The sequence below is a fragment of the Cydia amplana genome, chromosome 8 (assembly GCF_948474715.1).
Source record: "Cydia amplana chromosome 8, ilCydAmpl1.1, whole genome shotgun sequence".
In the NCBI taxonomy this organism is placed as follows: Eukaryota; Metazoa; Arthropoda; class Insecta; order Lepidoptera; family Tortricidae; genus Cydia; species Cydia amplana.
Genome location: NC_086076.1, coordinates 12,705,730 through 12,724,886, shown reverse-complemented (window position 1 = coordinate 12,724,886; position 19,157 = coordinate 12,705,730). Strand labels below are relative to the sequence as shown.

The 19,157-nt window shown below is 38.3% G+C and overlaps 2 protein-coding genes across 2 annotated transcripts; one reads left to right on the top strand and one right to left on the bottom strand.

Annotated features, from left to right (window-relative positions):
• The first annotated feature begins 1,025 nt into the window (after positions 1 to 1,025).
• LOC134650241 (lambda-crystallin homolog) lies at positions 1,026 to 17,941 on the top strand. The gene is made up of 6 exons (XM_063505189.1): positions 1,026 to 1,178; positions 2,694 to 2,881; positions 15,076 to 15,266; positions 15,971 to 16,146; positions 16,871 to 17,035; positions 17,737 to 17,941. The coding sequence occupies exons 1-6, from the start codon at positions 1,141 to 1,143 to the stop codon at positions 17,939 to 17,941; spliced, it is 963 nt and encodes a 320-aa protein (XP_063361259.1). The 5' UTR covers positions 1,026 to 1,140.
• Positions 4,702 to 10,370, bottom strand: LOC134650231 (glutamine synthetase 2 cytoplasmic-like). The gene is made up of 6 exons (XM_063505179.1): positions 10,310 to 10,370; positions 9,662 to 9,859; positions 6,769 to 7,147; positions 5,764 to 6,021; positions 5,487 to 5,626; positions 4,702 to 4,866 (listed from the first exon to the last, which is right to left on the bottom strand). The coding sequence occupies exons 1-6, from the start codon at positions 10,335 to 10,337 to the stop codon at positions 4,718 to 4,720; spliced, it is 1,152 nt and encodes a 383-aa protein (XP_063361249.1). The 5' UTR covers positions 10,338 to 10,370; the 3' UTR covers positions 4,702 to 4,717.
• Positions 17,942 to 19,157: the final 1,216 nt, after the last annotated feature.

Sequence of the window (19,157 nt, the reverse complement as noted above, 5' to 3'; positions counted from 1 at the left end):
CAGTAAAATAAACAGCGTCAGTCGTGCATCTTTAGATCAATAGAAGAAAGGGCTGGAACAATCGTTCCTAGTTTATAATGGCTTTTAACCCATTCCAAGCCTCAGTTTTGTTAGAAAACCAAAACAGTACCTAACGAGCAAAATATAAGACATAAGCAAAACTTAGAGGCAGCCCATATATATGTCAACAATAAATTATTGTCAATAATAAAGCATAAGCATAGGCATTGTATGATTGATTGTATGTAATCAAAATTGTGGTATTGCCAGTCAAGTTGCCGAGAAGAATTTACCAGCAAAAACAAAAGGCGAGTGACAAGGCAAGGCAAGCGTTTTTTTTTATCACCGGCCAGTGCGCGCGGTAACAGCACTGTGCACGTTTGCCATGTTACCTATACATATTAAGGCGCTGAGGGTACCAGGAATTTAGCACCGGAATCTCTTATGGTCACTGGCCCCTACGGTACTTATTTGTATGGTGCTGTGTAGACTATATTCCGTAGCCATAGAGATTCCGTTGTTTAATTTCTGATAATTTCAGCCCTTGTGGGGTGCGCCCGCCTAAGATACTCTTACCTTACCCCTGTCTATTTTATCTCATCGTATGGGATATTTCTACATACTTAAGTACATAAGTACTGTTCTACTTATACTTTCATCAACCTATCCCATTGCATCACATTGACAAAGAGGCGTCTATCATTTTAGAAAAGAAAGCTACTCTGAAATGCATCAAACCATCTGTCAATGTATGTACCTATAAGAAGATTTATGTATGCATCACTCACACCACACGACGGGTTTCAGAGATTAGAGTACTTACCTATGGCCAAATGGCAAACGAAAATAAATACATAGGTAGATACGGTATCATTTTTAGTACGCATTCCTTCTACAAGGAATACTAAGTGGTTGTTTTATGCAAACATAATAAGGCCTGATACCAATTAACACTCGAGACCTGATAAGCACATCATGATCAATATTACATAATAACAATGGCTGTAGCATATCGTAATCAAAGTCAAGTGAAGTTAAATCGATAAATAGTTTAGTAAAGTGTTTTAATAGAACTGTAATAAGCATCAATCTCATTTGGTATCATTCGCGACATTGGAGTGGTACTGGACGGACGCAGACATGGCACCTAGGACAGAAAAAGTTGGCATTGTGGGCAGGTAAGGCTGTTATTATTCATTAAGTTTCTTGTTTGGTAATCGCAGATTTTTATCCTTGAGTATTTTGTTGAAATGAGGTTAAGTTGATGTAAGTACCTACAATATTGCTAAACAGGAAAATGCAAATATTTAAATGATCACTTAAATATTAGTAAATTTATAGTAAGTACTTGTATACTTTTGTGTGAAGTAATTATTGCTGACATTACTTCGAAGTTGTAAATTTATTTATGAAGCTAAGGCGCTTAGTTAAATATTAGAAAGTTGCTTTAGTTTAATATTTACATATGTGGTAAATAATTATGACTGAAACACGAATTGTCTATTTAAGTTTTATCACAGCTTGATAATAGTTCATATACATACCTACACACAATAAGGTATATAACTTATTATTGTGCTTGCAACGGGTGTTACCTACACCCTACACCTATGTAGTATATGTGCAGGTATGGTCAGGTATGTTAATCGTATATGCTGTGACCACGTAAATAAGTGTAGTTATCGTAAAATACCGGCATTTGTAACAATAGATGTCAATGCCCTCATCCTAATTAGTTTAGCGCTTTCTAGGTTGCATCCTAAAGGAGGAAAATACTTAAAAATAAAAATGTTAAGGAAAGTTTTCCTCAGACAAAAATAATCATTCCTGTATCGTATCTTGTTTCCTGGAAAATTTTTCTGAACCGAACACAATTAAATAGGTATAGTATAGATGGTCAACCCAATTTGTCAGGAAATATGAACAAAAAAAAACTATACTCATCCTTTTCTTTTGGATGCTAGTACTAGTGTAAGACAAAGATGGTATGACTCTCTCTGTGTTTGAAATAAGACAGTCCTTTGACACACTATGTCATAATATATCAATGTCACAAGTCAAGTCTTTAATTGCCATAGATAACGTATCGTACGATCTTGACCTTAGCGGACCATAATATTATGTGGAGTCAACCCATGATCTTATCTTTATAGTCAAATGTGAAATATATATATTTCACATTTGACTAAAGATAACATCATGTGTCTATATTATTTAATATTATGTGTCTTTTGCCTTTACGAGATGCGACCTTTTGCATACCGTCTATACTCTATAATACTCTATATGATCCTTTTTAGTTTGGTTTGAAACAAATATATCGCTTGCGTGCGGCAGTTTGCTAAAAAACATACGAATCTATATAAATAGTGTACCTACCTATTAATTGTAATGCGATCTAATGATCACTGCCTTACGCCAGAAATATATTATTAGATTTGGAGTTAACTTAAGCGGGACATACTGTGTACTACGCTTACCGGCACTATTTTAATTCTAAGTACACTCAGCAGCTATATTTCATGGCAAAAATATGAATGAATCCATGAAATAATGTGTCCATACAATTTTGCAGCTCACTGTACATTACCTGCCAATAAAAATACATTGTCAATGTCATCCGAGAACTGACCTCCTATTGCATGTTATTAGAGGACAAAGTGTAACAAACAATTTCTTATATTATATTACAGCGGAATCATCGGAAGGTCATGGGCGATGCTGTTCGCGTCTGTCGGCTACCAGGTGACCGTGTTCGACATCATCCCGAAACAAGTGACGGATGCCCTGGCTGACATCAAGAAGCAACTGAAGACCTTGGAGGAGGAGGGTCTGCTGCGGGGTACAATTAATGCTGATCAACAGTATGCGTGCATTAAAGGTTAGTCAATGGAGTTTTAAGGCTTCGTCACACAGGCGCGTTTTCCAGGCGCGGCGTGAGCGGGGCGTGAGCATTTTGTATGTAAAAGCGGCGCGCCCCGCTCACGCCGCGCCCGGAAAACGCGCCTGTGTGACGAAGCCTTTAGGTACCCGAGGGTCAACCGCGAGCCACGTTCGACGTCACGCTCTCTGTCGCATCTGTAAATTCGTACGTAAGTGTGACAGGGAGGCAAGAAGTCGAACGTGGTAGTAGTACTTTTAAGAGTGTGATGTCAACAGGTGGGTCAAGCCGTCAATGTACCTACGAAACTTTAAGTGCAAAGCGTCTCTTCTTTAGCAAGCAAATCGAACAAATCAAAACGAAGGTCTCAATTTCAAAGTAGTAGCGAGTAGAATTTTTACATACAGTCAGCAGCAGAAGTTGCTAAGCGGGTGAGGTGTTCAAAAAATTACCTTGACGCGCTCTTATTCTCTAAAGTCTCTAAACAATAAAGTCGCGTCAAGATCATTATGAACACCTCGCCCGCTTAGCAACTATTGCTGCTGAATGTACAAAACAAAGTTAAGTTTATTACTAGAACACGACAAGGTTTCACCTCAAACCTTGACAAATATCAAATGTGATTCTACTACTGAAAGTCACAACACCTTTACTTTGAAGTTAAATAATCTAATGACAAAACACGGAGAAAACATTTGAACAATGAGATAAGTTGATAAATATGCGTTATATAAATGATTTGATTGCTCTTACATAACTTGTATGTAGAGATTGTAGAGTTGACGTAAATATGCCTACTTAAGATTTGTTTATTTTTGCGTTGTAGATTGGCAGTGTTTACATAATAATACCACTCTGCCTTGACAGAATAAAAATTGTAAGTACAAAAAAAGTAAATCAAGATTTTACTGTTGTTTTAAAGTAGGTACCTATTTACAGATACGAAGTAGATATTTTGAAATGAAAATACTTTACTTTCATTAGAAACACGGTAGCCTAAAGATAAAGCGTGCGACTTTTCAAACTGGAGGTCACGGGATTGGGTCTTGGCTCCTACCAGGGATGTTGCGGATGCAGATTTTTTGACATCCGCGGATGCGGATGCGGATGCGGATATTTAAAGGCTCACATCCGCGGATGCGGATGCGGATGTCAAGATTAGGTACTTAGAAAACGTCAAATATTACATTTTTAGTATTTTTTTTATTAAAAAAAAAAGAAACGTTTTGTATTTGAGCAAGAATATAGGTGCGTTATATTTAATAAACAGTAATTTCGCCGACTTTTCTGGATCTAGACGATTTCGTTATAGGTAATGATGAAATTACCTAGTACTTACGCCGCCGTTAAGACGTTCCTGTACCGACTTGTTCGACATCCGCATCCGCATAAGCTCCGCATCGATTTTATGCGGATGCGGATGCAGATGCGGATGTTGAAAATAATGCGGAAGTTCCGCGGTTGCGGATGCGAATGCGGATGTTCGCAACATCCCTGGCTCCTACCATTGAGTCCCTCGGTTTCATAAATCACCTCACCTTACTACATCCAAATAGTTATTGATAGTAAATGACGTATATAAACATGGCGCTATAAGGCGCTATATGTTTGTTGGTACACAACAAAATTGTCAAACTGTCAAAATCAAGTTTTTGGTGGTTACATCCTAATATACTTGGTGGCTACTAGTAGACTTTTCGATTTTGGGCTCGTTTTACAACTTTTTGAGTAGTTGGTAATAATATGCGTGTTCTAAATTTTTTTGGGTAGAAATTTATTAAAAATAAATGCATTTCTCGCTTATGTTATTAAGGCACGTGTTGCGTTCATTCGCTTTTATTCGTCGAGGATACAGGTGCGCAGAAGAGCGTTGATGACGGCATAAGGATCGCAGTTGGAGGCTGGCCGTCTGTCCTCCAAGTAGCCTTTCCTTTCCTCCGCGACCGCGCGCGGTATACGGATGCTGCAGCTGCGGCTGGCCACGCCTGACGACATAACACTCGGATGTCACTGACATATTCATATCATGTCGTAGGCAATCAGAGAAGATTACGGGACACGGTGCCTTAAATATTATGAGTATACTAGCGACCCGCCCCGGCTTCGCACGGGTTAACAAATTATACATAAACCTTCCTCTTGAATCACTCTATCTACTAAAAAACCGCATCAAAACCCGTTGCGTAGTTTTAAAGATCTAAGCATACATAGGGACAGACAGACAGCGGGAAGCGACTTTGTTACTATGTAGCACTGATAAGAGAAAGAGCGAGAGTGATCTAAGACTTCTAAGAGAGACTTTCATACCGGAGATCGCGAGTTCAAACCCTGGCTCGTACTATTGAGTTTTTAGAAACTTATGTACGAAACATCATTTGATTATACCAGTCTTTTTCCGTAAAGGAAAACATCGAGAGGAAACTGGTCTAATTCCAATGAAGCCTAGTTTCCTCTCTGGGTTTGAAGGTCAGATGGAAATCGCATTCGTAAAAACTAGTGTCTGTGTGAATTCTTGGGATTAAGTGTCGACGGACACACCTTGACGGGAACACCTTGATATAAAAAATATTATATACTTAAATAAATAAATGCACCAGAAACGTACCTGAGCTAAACTCGTTTATGCTGGCGGTTTCGTATTTGCCAGTCAACCTTCTCGCGTTGTCCTTTCCCCCGCGGGGGTCGTACACCTTGATATGCTTCATGTGTGATTTCGAAAGCTTTTCTATGGCCTTGTTGATTTCGCTGCAAGCATTATTACACGTTAAATTCCACTGGTATCGTTTTGGTGTAAGGAACACGGGTATAACACTATTTATTTGTACCTCGAGGGTAAAATGGTAATACATAGTACCTAGCGTATACAACTTTCAAAAACTTACACAATGCCGTTCGCCTGTCTCATCTTTTTAGTAGAGAAGTTGGTATGCGCCCCCGAGCCGTTCCAGTCTTGCACAGGTTTGGGGTCGAAGCTGACGATGACGCCGTGTTCCTCGGCCAGTCGGTGGAGGATGTAGCGCGCTACCCACATGTCGTCTCCGGCGCTCACGCCCACAGACGGCCCCACTTGGAATTCCCACTGCGAGGGCATTGCCTCGGCGTTGGTGCCAGCGATTGGAACGCCAGCATAAAGGCAGCATCTTTAGAAAGAAAACGCATGGGTTATTTCAAGTTTAGTTTATTGTTTTAAGATTTCAATGATAGATCAGTACCTACCGGCTTCGATCAACACGGAAGGGATGCGGCATTCGCACTATTTCCCCTCTGCCTAGGTACAAGATCAACTGATCTAGCGCGGGTATTAAAACTAGTTGCGCTCGGATTTTTAACTCGACCGAGTCCAGACGCGCGAGTGAACACAGCAGCAGAAAAAATGCCTAATTGCTCGGTTTTTTGTTGTAAAAAGAGGTCGGGGACATCAAATTTACAAAAAGAAGGTGTTACATTTCACATGTAATATTTTTTTTACATGTCATACGTTTAATAACATTTAAACACAATTATTATATTTTAGTCTCATGTAATTGCTGGATTTATCGATTTTGCTCGCCCAGTACAAATTGCGGATCGGTCGAGCGACAAATCCGACTTCTCATCTCTCAGAAAACATTAAAATTCTTTGACGAAAATGTGTTAATGTGCGTGTTGTGACACTTGTGATTCGTCCGTACACAAAAACAGATCGAGGTGTGCAAGATTTGTCTGTGTAGGGTGTCATTTTCTATGTATTTGTGTCGTCATTACAGATTGGATTTTGTATGTGTGTGAGAAGTGCGACTGTGTGCACGTTCCCCCCCGCGAAAAATGGCAGAATGATTTGAATGTCAAGATATCGCTTGGGCCTATCCCTTCCGACCTCTCGGAAGCCCGTGTTGATCGAAGCCTACCGGTAATGTGAATCAACGAGATCTCTGGCGAAAACTTTGTTGGAGCCAACACCGCAGTAGTAAGGGCCTTGCGGTGGGGGGAAGCCGCCAGGGGGCCATCCGAAAGGCCTGAGATCCGCGTCGAGGAGGATGTATTCCTGCTCGATGCCGAACCACGGCTCCTCGTCTTCGCATTTCTCCGCGGCTTCTTGGCACTTAACGCGATGGTTGGTCGTCGTCGGCTCCATGTTGTACTTGTAGGTGTCGCACATGACGAGTACGTGGTTGCCACGACGGAAGGGGTCCTTGTACAGGGCGCGCGGCACCAGGAATGTGTCAGAGTTGTCACAACTGTCTGACTGCCCGGTGGAGCTGCCATCGAAGTTCCAAACAGGCAAATCTGCAATAGTAACGTACAAGTTTGGGTTCGATCGTACATCAGATTAGAAATCAACTATAGGGTACCTACTTCACGCGGCGAATGATGATCCCTAGTATATTTTTGTATGTAGTACCTAACTGTAAATTTCAAATGTTTCTAGACTTTTTTTTATACTTAAACACATTTTTTATTTATAAATTACCAATTTAGTAATAAAAATACGGTATAAAGCTATTTCTTCAATTATATTTTAAATTAGGTCTATCCAAATGCTATTCGGAGGAACTGTCATACAGATCATTATTCGTCGCGTCAAGTACCTAATAAATATTTGATCCTATAGAGAGTGATTGAGTTGAGTTGTAGTAGTTGAGCGAACTTTCTATAGGTATGTATAGTTTAATCAGTCATTTCATTTATATTGTCTAATATACTTTAAAACATTGTTTTTTTAGCGTTTTAGGATTTTATGCATAGGTTGTATAAATTATTTTATTCGACGTATAGTAAGACTGTCTGCGAGTTGTAAATGTGAACCACAATCGACGTCAAGCTACGTATAGGGTGGTTTCAATTAGCCCTATGCTACTTGACGTCATCTTTACGTAATCGGCAAATGGTTAAGAATAGATGACAGTCAATAATAAATGAAGTGGGTACGTAAAACCTTACAAGTTCTCATTGAAGCTTCTATTTTGGCGTTCGTAGGTATTTTTCCACGTCTTTTGGCGGGAGAATGACATATATTTTATTGTGTTTAACCGTGGTAAATTAGTGTGACATGTGAAAATTATTTATTAAAACGGCGAAGTATAGGTACTCACCGTCACTTTATTAAGCTTAGGACATAGTAGATGCTTATAATCGGTGTAACTTAAATATATTTAAATTAAACACAAGAACGACTGCAGAGATGTGACTTATTTGAAATACTTGTATTTAAAATGCAAATACAAAATGCAAAATACCTATTTTGTATTTTGTATTTAAATACCTTTTGAAGAAAACTATTTTGTATTTTATTTGAAATAGTTTTTGAGACCTATTTTCTATTTTCAAAATACAAAATACTTTATAGTAGGTAATGTTGGTAGGAGTTACAATCTCTTCTGATGTTACAATCCTGGCAACTCTCTCATTCTTTTAACATGGAACTGTTGAATCTGTTTAGTAACGTCGCTCATCATTAAAAAAGTGGAATCTTAAGTGTTGCGAGGGTTTCAAGGTACGAGAGGAGAACAAACTTTTCTGCCCTGATGAAACACAAACGAGACGTTTTCATCACACTAACGAGAGGCATTATACTAGCTGTAAAACATTACAAATCTAAATTAATGCTTATAAAAATTGTTCGTTATAAATCATCATCCATCCATCCTTCCGGTTAATATGAGCAAACAACTAGAAATTTGCACTTTAGATAGAGGACTGATTGACACACTGTTTTCAAAGAATAAAGAGAGTCTTTTCAATTCGGATATTCTGAGTAATACCTATTTTTTAATTCAGACTAGGTATTCACTATTCAGAGTACCTTTTATCGCAAAGTATTTGTATTTTTAAAAAGTATTTTGAAAATACCTATTTCGTATTTTATATTTTAAATACAAATTCAAAAACTATTTTGTATTTTGCATTTGAAATAGTATATCAAGAAAGTATTTGTATTTTGTATTTAAATACTTTTTATAAAGTATTTTTCACATCTCTGAGAACGAGTTAGGTTACTAGGCACACAATACTGTGTACCTATGTATTTTTTATGCATCTGACGTTGCTCCACACTTGTTCAAATGTTGTCAAACCTGTCGGTGTAGGTACCTGGGTAGTTTACAACTGGAAATCTAGACGCTCGTTCGATATCTACATAAACATTATACAGTATAGTACTTGCTAACAACAAAACTGCCCGACTACTGAAAATTCGTAGATTTACGTCATTGCAATAAAGTTTATGTATTTGCAGATAACTATGTGTACCTACCTACCATTGTCCACAGAGTTATCTTCTGCTAATTCGTTGTTATGTAAATATGGGCATGGTACACACAGTTACTTATCTGCTAATTCGTAATTATTGACATGGATATGTTTTTTAAAGGCACGTATTTAACCGGTCAACTAATTAATCGAATTTGGGTAGTTTAAAAAAATAGAAATGGCTACTAAAATTAATAGTTTGGCAACCAAAACGGACCCTTAAAATATATCAATATGAGTGGAAAATGGTAGTAGCGTTGGTATTAGCCTAGCGGTAAGGGCATGCGACTTCAAAAATGAGTTTCGGAACTTAAGCACGATATTAATAAGTCGTTTTTCCGTGAAGGTAATCTGGATTCATTCCAATAACCCGTTTCCTCTCTGGATTGGAAGGTCAGATGGCAGTCGCTTTCGTAAAAACTAATACCTATCTACCTACGCCAATTTTTAGGATTTGCTTCCAAAACTAACTCCAGGCTCCCGTGAGCAGTGGCAAAAAGCCGAGACAATGCTACTTATACAATGGTGGGTACGTGACGTGATGGTACTAACCTTTTACAGCTCTCGGTATAAAGTTGACGGTGCGGTCCTTACAACGCATGTGTTCGCCCGTGCCGTCTATCCAGATGTATGTGGCCAACACCTTGTCGCCCGGCAGCGGGAGGTCCTTATACCGGTTTAGCAGGGTTTTGGAGAGCACCGCGTTTGGCGAGTTTTTCAGTACGGGACCCGATAGGATCTTGGGGTTGTCTGAGACATAAAAAATATTACACATCACAAATTGCGACATTCATTTTATTATACGTTCGCGATCCTTAAAACGACACAGCAGGTGCATAATATAATATATATTTTAATTTCCTAGGCAAAAAGAGGGGTAAGTAAGTTATATTTTTGACACCAATGTCTGACTGTCTATATCTGTAGCATCGTAGCTCTCCAACGGACGCGGGACGGGCCGCTATTTTTACGTGAAAGCATTCAAGTCATACAAATCGATTTCAGCAGTTATCAGCTTTTTTCCAAAATGATGTACGGCATTTTTGGTATAAAATAGATTTTGTTGGCATATAGCGTAATAGTTTTTATTTTTATTTTTAATCGAATAACTAAAATAAAAAATAAAAATAACGATGACCTTAATTCTTTGATGCACCTAACTGGTTACAGTACAATTTTCTATAATACAAACAAAATTACCTTGCACTTGTCTCTTTGTGTCACTCATTTTGTTGTTCTTCAACTGTTTTGATTACAACCTGTAACGAAAAATGAAAAATCTTTTCACGAAAAACGAAAAATGATGCAGCCCAAAATGAGTTACGAAATATTTTTTAAACTTTCAAATAATTATGTTACTCTTTTTCGTATTCTACATAATATCACTTGCAGACCAACAATAATAAAAATATTATTACCTAAATGACTAACGATGTAAGGAACACACACTACATCTATTAACCCTTAAATGCATGATTTTTTTCTTTTTGCCCAAAATTAAATTATTAATTAAATAATTATTAATTATTTATTATTAATTTAATTATTAATCTATCACATAATTGTTTGCCGTTTTTAGGAAAAATAGTAAAAAAATTATATCATCGATTTTCACTGCGAAATCAGTGTTAAAAGTTGCATAGGCTAAATCATAATTATTTTTGGGAATATATGTATAGCTATTAGTAAAGGGTATAGGATAAATCTTAACTGCCATCAGAAAGGTAGGTACACTATTTATGATGATGATGATGGTCCTATGATAAAGTTTAGTAAATGTAAAATAATTACAAACCCCGAAAAATCTGCCCAAAATCACATACTAAAAATCATCAACTTCCAAGTTTTTCCAAGTTTTCCGACATTTCGTCTATAAACAAATGTAATTTTTATAAATTAAAATACTGCGTAAATTTATGTAATAATTCGGAAAATTTATTAGTTTTACTATTGAAATAATATACAGGACCAAAGAGAATTTGTTTAACCCTTAATCTGTGAGCTGTCTAATGCTTTGTAGACATTTGGTAACACTATGCATTTAAGGGTTAACCTTGACATTTGGAAAATACTAGTTTGTGTTAGCAGGTATTTTTACATAAAAGTAACCAAACCAGTGAACAGCTGTTCAAATTTAAGGCTTGTTGTGAATAACATCCTAATATTTTCACATTTATTCATAACAAACCTTATAATGACATCCTGAGATTCAAAATATTAGGTGTTGCATAGGTGTTACAAATAAAAATGTATGTGACAAATTGAAATTAGTGAAATAATGAGATTACCTATATGGTATTAATACGGTAAATACGGTTTGCTCCACTGTTGGCAATAATTCTAAATACGAGTATGACTCGAACACCTCAACCAACTTTAACATCGAAAAGTTTTAAACGGGGTCTACCCTACCTACACATCACATTGAGCAGCGATCTACCCTCTTTTTGGTTTACTTTTTATTAAAGTGTCACCGACTACTGTACCCAATTTCACTTGGTCACTTACGCGATTCACTGCCGACAACACTTTAAGTTATTCAACTTTACGTAATCTTGGCGTGTGCTATTTTGAATCTTAAAACTACCTACAATGAAAACGTAGCGTAGGTACCTAAAAGGCGTTTTCAGAGTTGAAGTTAAAGAGAAGCGCCATGTAGTAATTTTAACCCCTCTCAAAGTTAAAACTGCAAAATATTTGTTTACAAAAACAATACCTTAAAGCTAGTCCTTCGAAGATGTTGATCCAAAAAGCGATCGGAACGTGTATGTTTCAATATGAGCGTGCGTTGCGCGTTGTGTTCGCCGTGCACTGTTTGACTGATCGTCCTGCGATCGCTGGTGATAATATATGCGCACGCACAGTTAGGGGGTCGTCACATTGCAGCTACAGTACCTATCCGGCGTGATAACCATACCCCCCTGAAAGTACCTACTTAAGTCAGAGTTACTCGAGTAAGGAAAAGAGTTTAAAAGGCTGAAAAAACGAAGTCACCTTTAGGTATTTAGTTTAGTGTTAACAGCTATTTTAAACACAACTAAGTAGTACTGCAATAACTTTGATACTGGAGTTGTTTCGGAAATAAGTTTTACGAGTACGTAAGTAGTAAAATTTTAAAAAGTACTTAGATATGTAAAAATTGGGAAATGAAGGCGGTGTTTGGATTATTTTTCCCCTGCTCTAAAAAGTGTCATTTTAGTGTTAATTAAGTACTTAATATAGGTTTATAGAACTTTATTTATCAAAGAAATTTACATTTTGCTTAATGAGAAAAATACATAAAATACAAGTACATACAATATACATACAACTCTTAATAACTTTGGTAGTAAAATTTAATGTCGATACTACCTACATTTAATTTGGGCGGAATTGGGCAATGGGCTCAGAAGGCAAAGTTAAGGCGCCACGGTAAATATGATTGCCAAATCTTGTTTTTATTAGTTAAGTGCTCCACTGATATAGGTAGTAGGGTTATGGTGATAACCGCGTTATAATTAGCAGTACGATGACTTTTTTATACATCCAAAGCCTAAATACAGACATAATAAAATTACATTAGGCGTGTGGGAGGTATATGGGACGTTCTCAAGCAAAAGGTACCACATTGCCGCTTGCCATAATGGTCGCTCTGACAGGTTATTCGTATGCATATACAAGCAAATTTCATCCTTATGGTAAGCGACAATGTGGTGCCTTTTGCTTGATTGAGACAATCACTTATCACTAAATTGTGAAAATAAAGGAGTGTTGGGGGGTCTGCTACCTTCTGACCTAAAACATAACTAAAGCTTGACATGAATACTTCGCGGTCTTCGCGGCAATAAACGAGGGGTTTCTGTACTATGCCCAGCTAGAGATGGGTAGTGATTAAATACTCACGGGTAAATACCGAGTATGTACTCAGTATTTACTCTATATACCCGTATTTACTCGTTTATACCCAAATTGGTGGGTATAATTAAACTGTTTAGAGTGCTGAAAGGGGCATATAAATTTGAAATATAAGTAGGTGTATTTTGTAAGCCGCTACTGGATTAAGAACTCAAAATACTAATTCTTAGTTATTTAAATGTCGGTATTTTTTTTTTGTAAAAATTTCTAATGTCAATTGCATTCTAGGAGCCCAAGTCACAGTCACAGGCATAGCCTAGTTTGGGATCCACCTGTGTCCATGTGTCTGTAAGAGCGTTTTCTTTTGTCAATAAAAATATTGTATTCTATTCTATTCTAAAATTCTAAGAAATGTATTTTTAAGAGGGGCAACATGTAACTACTTAATTGTCACAATTTTTTTTTTCAGAAACCACCAACGTGTTGCACATAAAAAATGGGTCTTTAAAAATAACTGGAATGTTTCTAAGAATATTTTTGGATAAATTGAATATTTTTGGCAAAAAAACCGTTTCGAAAGGCCAAAATAATGTTTATCTCGCTATAACTTTAGAACCAAAGTTCAGAAAAAATATGAAAATATATCGGGAGATTAGCCGTATAATAGAGTACAAAAAACAATATTTTGAACATCATCGGTTGAGCCAGTTTTGAGTTTTCTTTAAAAAACCCTTAATAAAAGATCGTAAGTCGTAAGTGCCGCGTAAACACGCACTTTTGCGCGTCATGCAGTTATCTAGAACATCGATAGAATTGAAGTACCATATTTTTAAAGTAAACACCTTCTTATTTAAAACAAATTTGTTAACTATGCATTATCACAATTTGCCTCTCACTAATAATTACCTTCTTTTCCTAAATTAAGCGTCCTATATGCTTTTAATTTTATAGATATTGTTAATACACGTTAGCACTCTTCAATAAAAGACAATTTTGTTCTTAAATCTCACTTTTTGAATATTTTCTTATCGTTTTTACCCACCTAAATGAGTAAATACGGGTATTTATCGGGTGCTTTGAGTAAATACCGAGTAAATACTCAGTATTTACTTACCCATCTCTATCCCCAGCTCACACCCGCTCCCTATTGTTGAGTCTTCACGTGAAAATACGACAAGCCGTTGGCGTAGGTGCTAAAGAAATAAACTTCCAAACCAAACAAATTCACATGTGAGGCAAAGTAATCAAATGCAAATTTTGAGTTGTTTTCTTATGTTTGCTGGTAGAATTGACTTTTAAATGATGATTTTGGATGATAAATATTTAATAACATTCATTCGAATTTGATTTGGTTTGATTTTGTTTGATATTTTGCATTTAATATTTGCTTCGGGTTGGTGTGGTGAAAAATTTTGTGTTTCACACGGGGGCAAATTTTGTTTAACCCTCGTGCTTTGAAACCCACGCAACGCTCGATTCCATTTATCGAACCGCTACGCGCGTGGTTCAATTTTGGAATCTTTCGCTTGCTCGGGTATCAATATTAGCACGAGCGGTTAAACAACAACTTTGCCCCCTTGTAAAACAAAATAAATAACTATTTCATCATACTTAATAGGTATGTTTTGTGTATATAGTCATGTGTTGTTATTGTTATGATCGCGAATTATGTAACAGAGATTGTGTTCAAAATATCGTTCGACGGAAAAATACTGATGAATTGTCTTCGGCGTTATCTGTTACCAACTTACCCTTAGGTATATTTGAAATTAATTACAAATAAACATCGATACCTACATTTTAACAGTAGTTTTCTAGGTATATGTCAAAGTTCTGATGATGTAACAATGATGTAACAACAAGTGAAATAAAATTAAAACGGGTTACCCGAATTTAGAGTCCTCTGCCTCTTTACGCGCGCTTCAGTATAGAAGCTCCTTGTTATTTTTTTTTGTTAGCCTGGTTTAGTGTCCCACTGCTAGGCAAAAGCCTCCCCTCCTTTCCTCCACTCAACCCTGTCGCTTGCACCCTCCCACCAATCCGGATAAAATGCGTCCAAGTCGTCCCGCCATCTCCTTGTAATAATAGACCGAAATAGTACCTTTAATAAAAATGAATTCGCCTGTTCACAGGGTCATCGGACCTCGGCGCTGCCGTAAAGAACGCCGTGTTCGTCCAAGAGTGCGTGCCCGAAAACCTGGAGCTGAAGAAAAAGCTGTACGTGGACCTGGACAAGCTGGTGGACGACAACACCGTGCTGTCCAGCTCTACTAGCTGCATCCTGCCTTCCAAGTTCTCAGAGGGCTTGAAACATAAAGCTCAGGTGTGTAGTAAACCCTCGTTCAGCCGGCCTAGCCAAGGTGACAATCGTTATCGCTACGACGACGAAACGCTTTGTATCTCTCTATCATTCTTCCATATTAGTGCGACAGTGACAGTTGCCTTTCGATCACTACAGAGCGTAAGCGATTGGCATGTTGGCTACGCGGCCAGCCTTATGGCTCGTTATAACTTCGCTCCACGTTGACGATGGCAAATTGAACTGCCACTAATTTGCGCAAATATACACCGTGTTTTTCTTAAACTTGGTTAATTTCAGGGTATGGCTAAGTATAGTCACGCTCCGTGCTTGTTATGCCATTTAGGGTTCTAGCTAAATTGGACATTCTATAACCAATTTAGCTAGGACCCTAAATGGCGTAACAATCCCGTGTGGTGACTGTACATATAAGTAAAGTAAGTCATAAGCAAAGCTCGGCGGGGGTGAGCTATTTACCTTATATAATGTGACATGTCTCACGTCAAATTACAAGGTAAATAGCTCACCCCTGCCGAGCTCTTGTCATAAGAGTTGATGTGGAAGTAAGACGGACATAGTTTAAATTATTTTACTCGGGGCAAGAGTAACATGATGAGGATTCCCTACAAGTGTTACCTACTCTTGCCCCCAACTTGTGCCGGTCTTATCCCATCTTTCACATAATGTATTTTAACCATTCCTATAATTCCTACAAAATCTTCTTACAGGTGATCGTGTCCCACCCCGTGAACCCACCCTACTACGTGCCGCTGGTGGAAGTCGTCCCAGCGCCGTGGACGCGTCCCGACGTCGTGGCCCGCACGAAGGCCATCATGCTCGAGATCGGCCAGGAGCCCGTGGTGCTGGGCAGGGAGATCGACGGCTTCATTCTTAACCGTATCCAGTTAGTACCAACTATTTACAACCGATTGTAAAAATAATCCTCCTTCCTATTGACCTAGTTAAAGGATGACTCACGTTAGACCGGGCCGACCGGGCCGTGTCCGGGCCGGAGCTGCCGGCGCTTACTTTTCTATGATAGACAGATAGGTCACGTGATGCTTTCCATAGAAAACGAAGCTCCGGAAGCTCCGGCCCGGACGTAGTCATCCTTAATGCGTAAGGGCCTACCGCGTGAAACGAAAATCTAAATTTCAATCTTTCGCTCGAATATGCAAGAGCGATTAGAGGCAGATAAAGAATAGTTGATGGTCGATGTTCGCGGTAGATGCTAATAAGCTTTATAATCATGTCAGACAGTAACCAATAAAGTATACCTTCGTGGATATCAGTGGCAAAGCTACGTATAAGTATCCCGTTCTGGCAAAAAAATAATTTGTATTTTGTATTAAGAACTTAATTCCTATCAGTTTGCCCAATACACATTTGTATTTTGTGTACTCGAACGTTAAATAAGGCTCCAGTATCCTTAACTTTCGTTTACAGTACAGGATAGACTTATTTTTCTGCGTAGGTAAAGCCCGGCCAATGGCCACCTATGAATTTTTAAAAACATTGTAAGAAACACCAAACCATATCTATGAAATGTTCCTTTGATTGAAAAACCCTCTTTAGTGGTAGCGTCGTTCTTGCATACCACAGTTAATGGGTACATAAACAATTTTCAGATACGCGATTCTCAACGAGGTGTGGCGCCTGGTGAAAGACGACGTAGTGAACGTGGAGGATGTGGATAAGGTCATCACTGAGGGGCTCGGCATGCGCTACGCCTTCCTCGGCTCGCTGGAAACCGCGCACTTGAACGCTGAGGGCATGGCCAACTACATCGAAAGGTAAATCATTAATGTGGGGTAGCTGATGGTAAAAGAATGGTGAACATGGAAGACGTGGAAGGCGATCTCGGAGGGCCTTGGCATGCGCTATGTAAAAAATCTCTTTGTAGAAACTTGGAAGGTAGAAAAAAGCCAACAAACACCTGTTAATATTATATGAGCAAATATTGTAAAATTGGTGCCGTGTTATCGAAGAAAAACAATGTGTTTACACTCAGTTAATAGTTATTTGTACAACAAGAGATCAACGTTTGATATTTCTTCGAGTGCTTATTTTGAGTCCCGTGCAAGCGAAAGATTCTATACTACTAATTTAGAATCTTGAGCGTAGTAAGGGACTCAAAAGCGCACGAGATGTAAATAACTTTGATCTCGTGTAGTTCACAAAACTTTTCACCTCAGCAGTGAGAACATATTAGAGAACCCGAAAAATGTATTGCTTCTTTATCACTTACCTCTATTCACTAATGTTTTCTTAATATATACCAACAATTAAATTTTCACCTCAGCAGCCCGAACAAGGGTACTTTGCTACTTAAAAACAGTGAGCAAAATCGCGTTTTGCTCACTGAGTGAGCAAAATTGCATTTTGCTCATTTTGTCTCACTTAGTGAGCAAAATGCGATTTTGCTCACTGTTTTTAAGTAGCAAAGTACCCTTGTTCGAGCTGCTGAGGTGAAAATGATGTTTTTATTTCCCAGATACGGCGAAACCATCTACAACGTAAGCAACACCATGGGCCCGACTCCCCGCATGACACAATGCCCAGGAGCTGCCTCTATCTGCGAGCAACTCAACCAGCTTGTGCCCTTGGACCGGCTGCAGGAGAGGCGCGCGTACCGTGATGCTGCCCTCACCCGTCTCTCTATACTGAAGAAAGAATTGAAGAACACGTACAAACGCTAAAAGAATTTTAGCTTGTTCAAATTATCTCCTTCATATTTTGAATACAAACATGTACAAATGCTGTGTAATAAATAAGTTCCTACCAAAATATTCTGTGAAAAATTATTTACAACAAAAATCTATTGTTAAATTACCTTCGACGTTTCGAGGACGGCATTGTCCCCGTAGTCTCGAAGACTGGCTAAAGTTGACCAGTTGAGTTGAGTAGTTGATCTAGCCGCGCTAGTTTTTCGAATTACCCGCACTATTGGTCGTGTTTATCACCTTGAACGTTTTGCGCACTAGGTATGTAAATTGTTACTCTGTCGACACACAACACTAACAATACCTATTCAATTTATCGACTCTAAATGGAGATTTGAAGAGAGATACCTAGAGACATAGATAGGTATAATATAAGTGAGAATAATAATCCCTATATAAAAGACATTAAACTTTAGTAGTAGTAGTAGTAAACACTTTATTGCACAAAACAAGTACATAACACAGAGATTATCCAGTAAATGTGTACAAAGGCGAACTTATCCCGTTAAGGGATCTCTTCCAGCTAACTTTTACTGCTTGACCTCACCCTACCGTCCTATATAGTGATCCTAAGCGTCCCATGAGCTGAGCGTCCCAGTACTAGTCGTCAACAAGTTCTGTGAAAAAGGGCAATAAAAGATGTACTCTGCTATATATCAGTGTTTATGAAATTAGAAACGATCAAGAACTTATCATTACTAAGAATGAGCCTTTTTGAAGTAAGTGAAAAGGAAGGTTGAGAAGGTTCCCGCCAACGCTAAATTCCCGCCCAAAACGGTTAAGGTCATCCTCTCAGAAGAAGTTACTACACGCAGATATTAAAGCCTTAACACACTACCACACCGCACCAAGCTCGCGGCAGTGCGGTAGTGCTTTTATATCAACGTGAACGAATGCTACTTTCTATAGCTGGTTAAGCAAATCTTGTCAGTAAAAAAAGGCACGAAATTCAAATTTTCTATGGGACGATATCTCTTCGCGCCTACATTTTTCAAATTTGCCGCCTTTTTCTACTGACAAGATCTGCTTGACCAGAGGGCCTACCGCGAACCACGTTCGACGTGTTGCCTCCCTGTCACACTTACGTACGAATTCACAAGTGCGACAGAGAGGCAACACGTCGAACGTGGTCGCGGTAGATCCTCTGCTATATTTAAAATTTACGCAATGACGGTGAAATATGTGGCTAAAA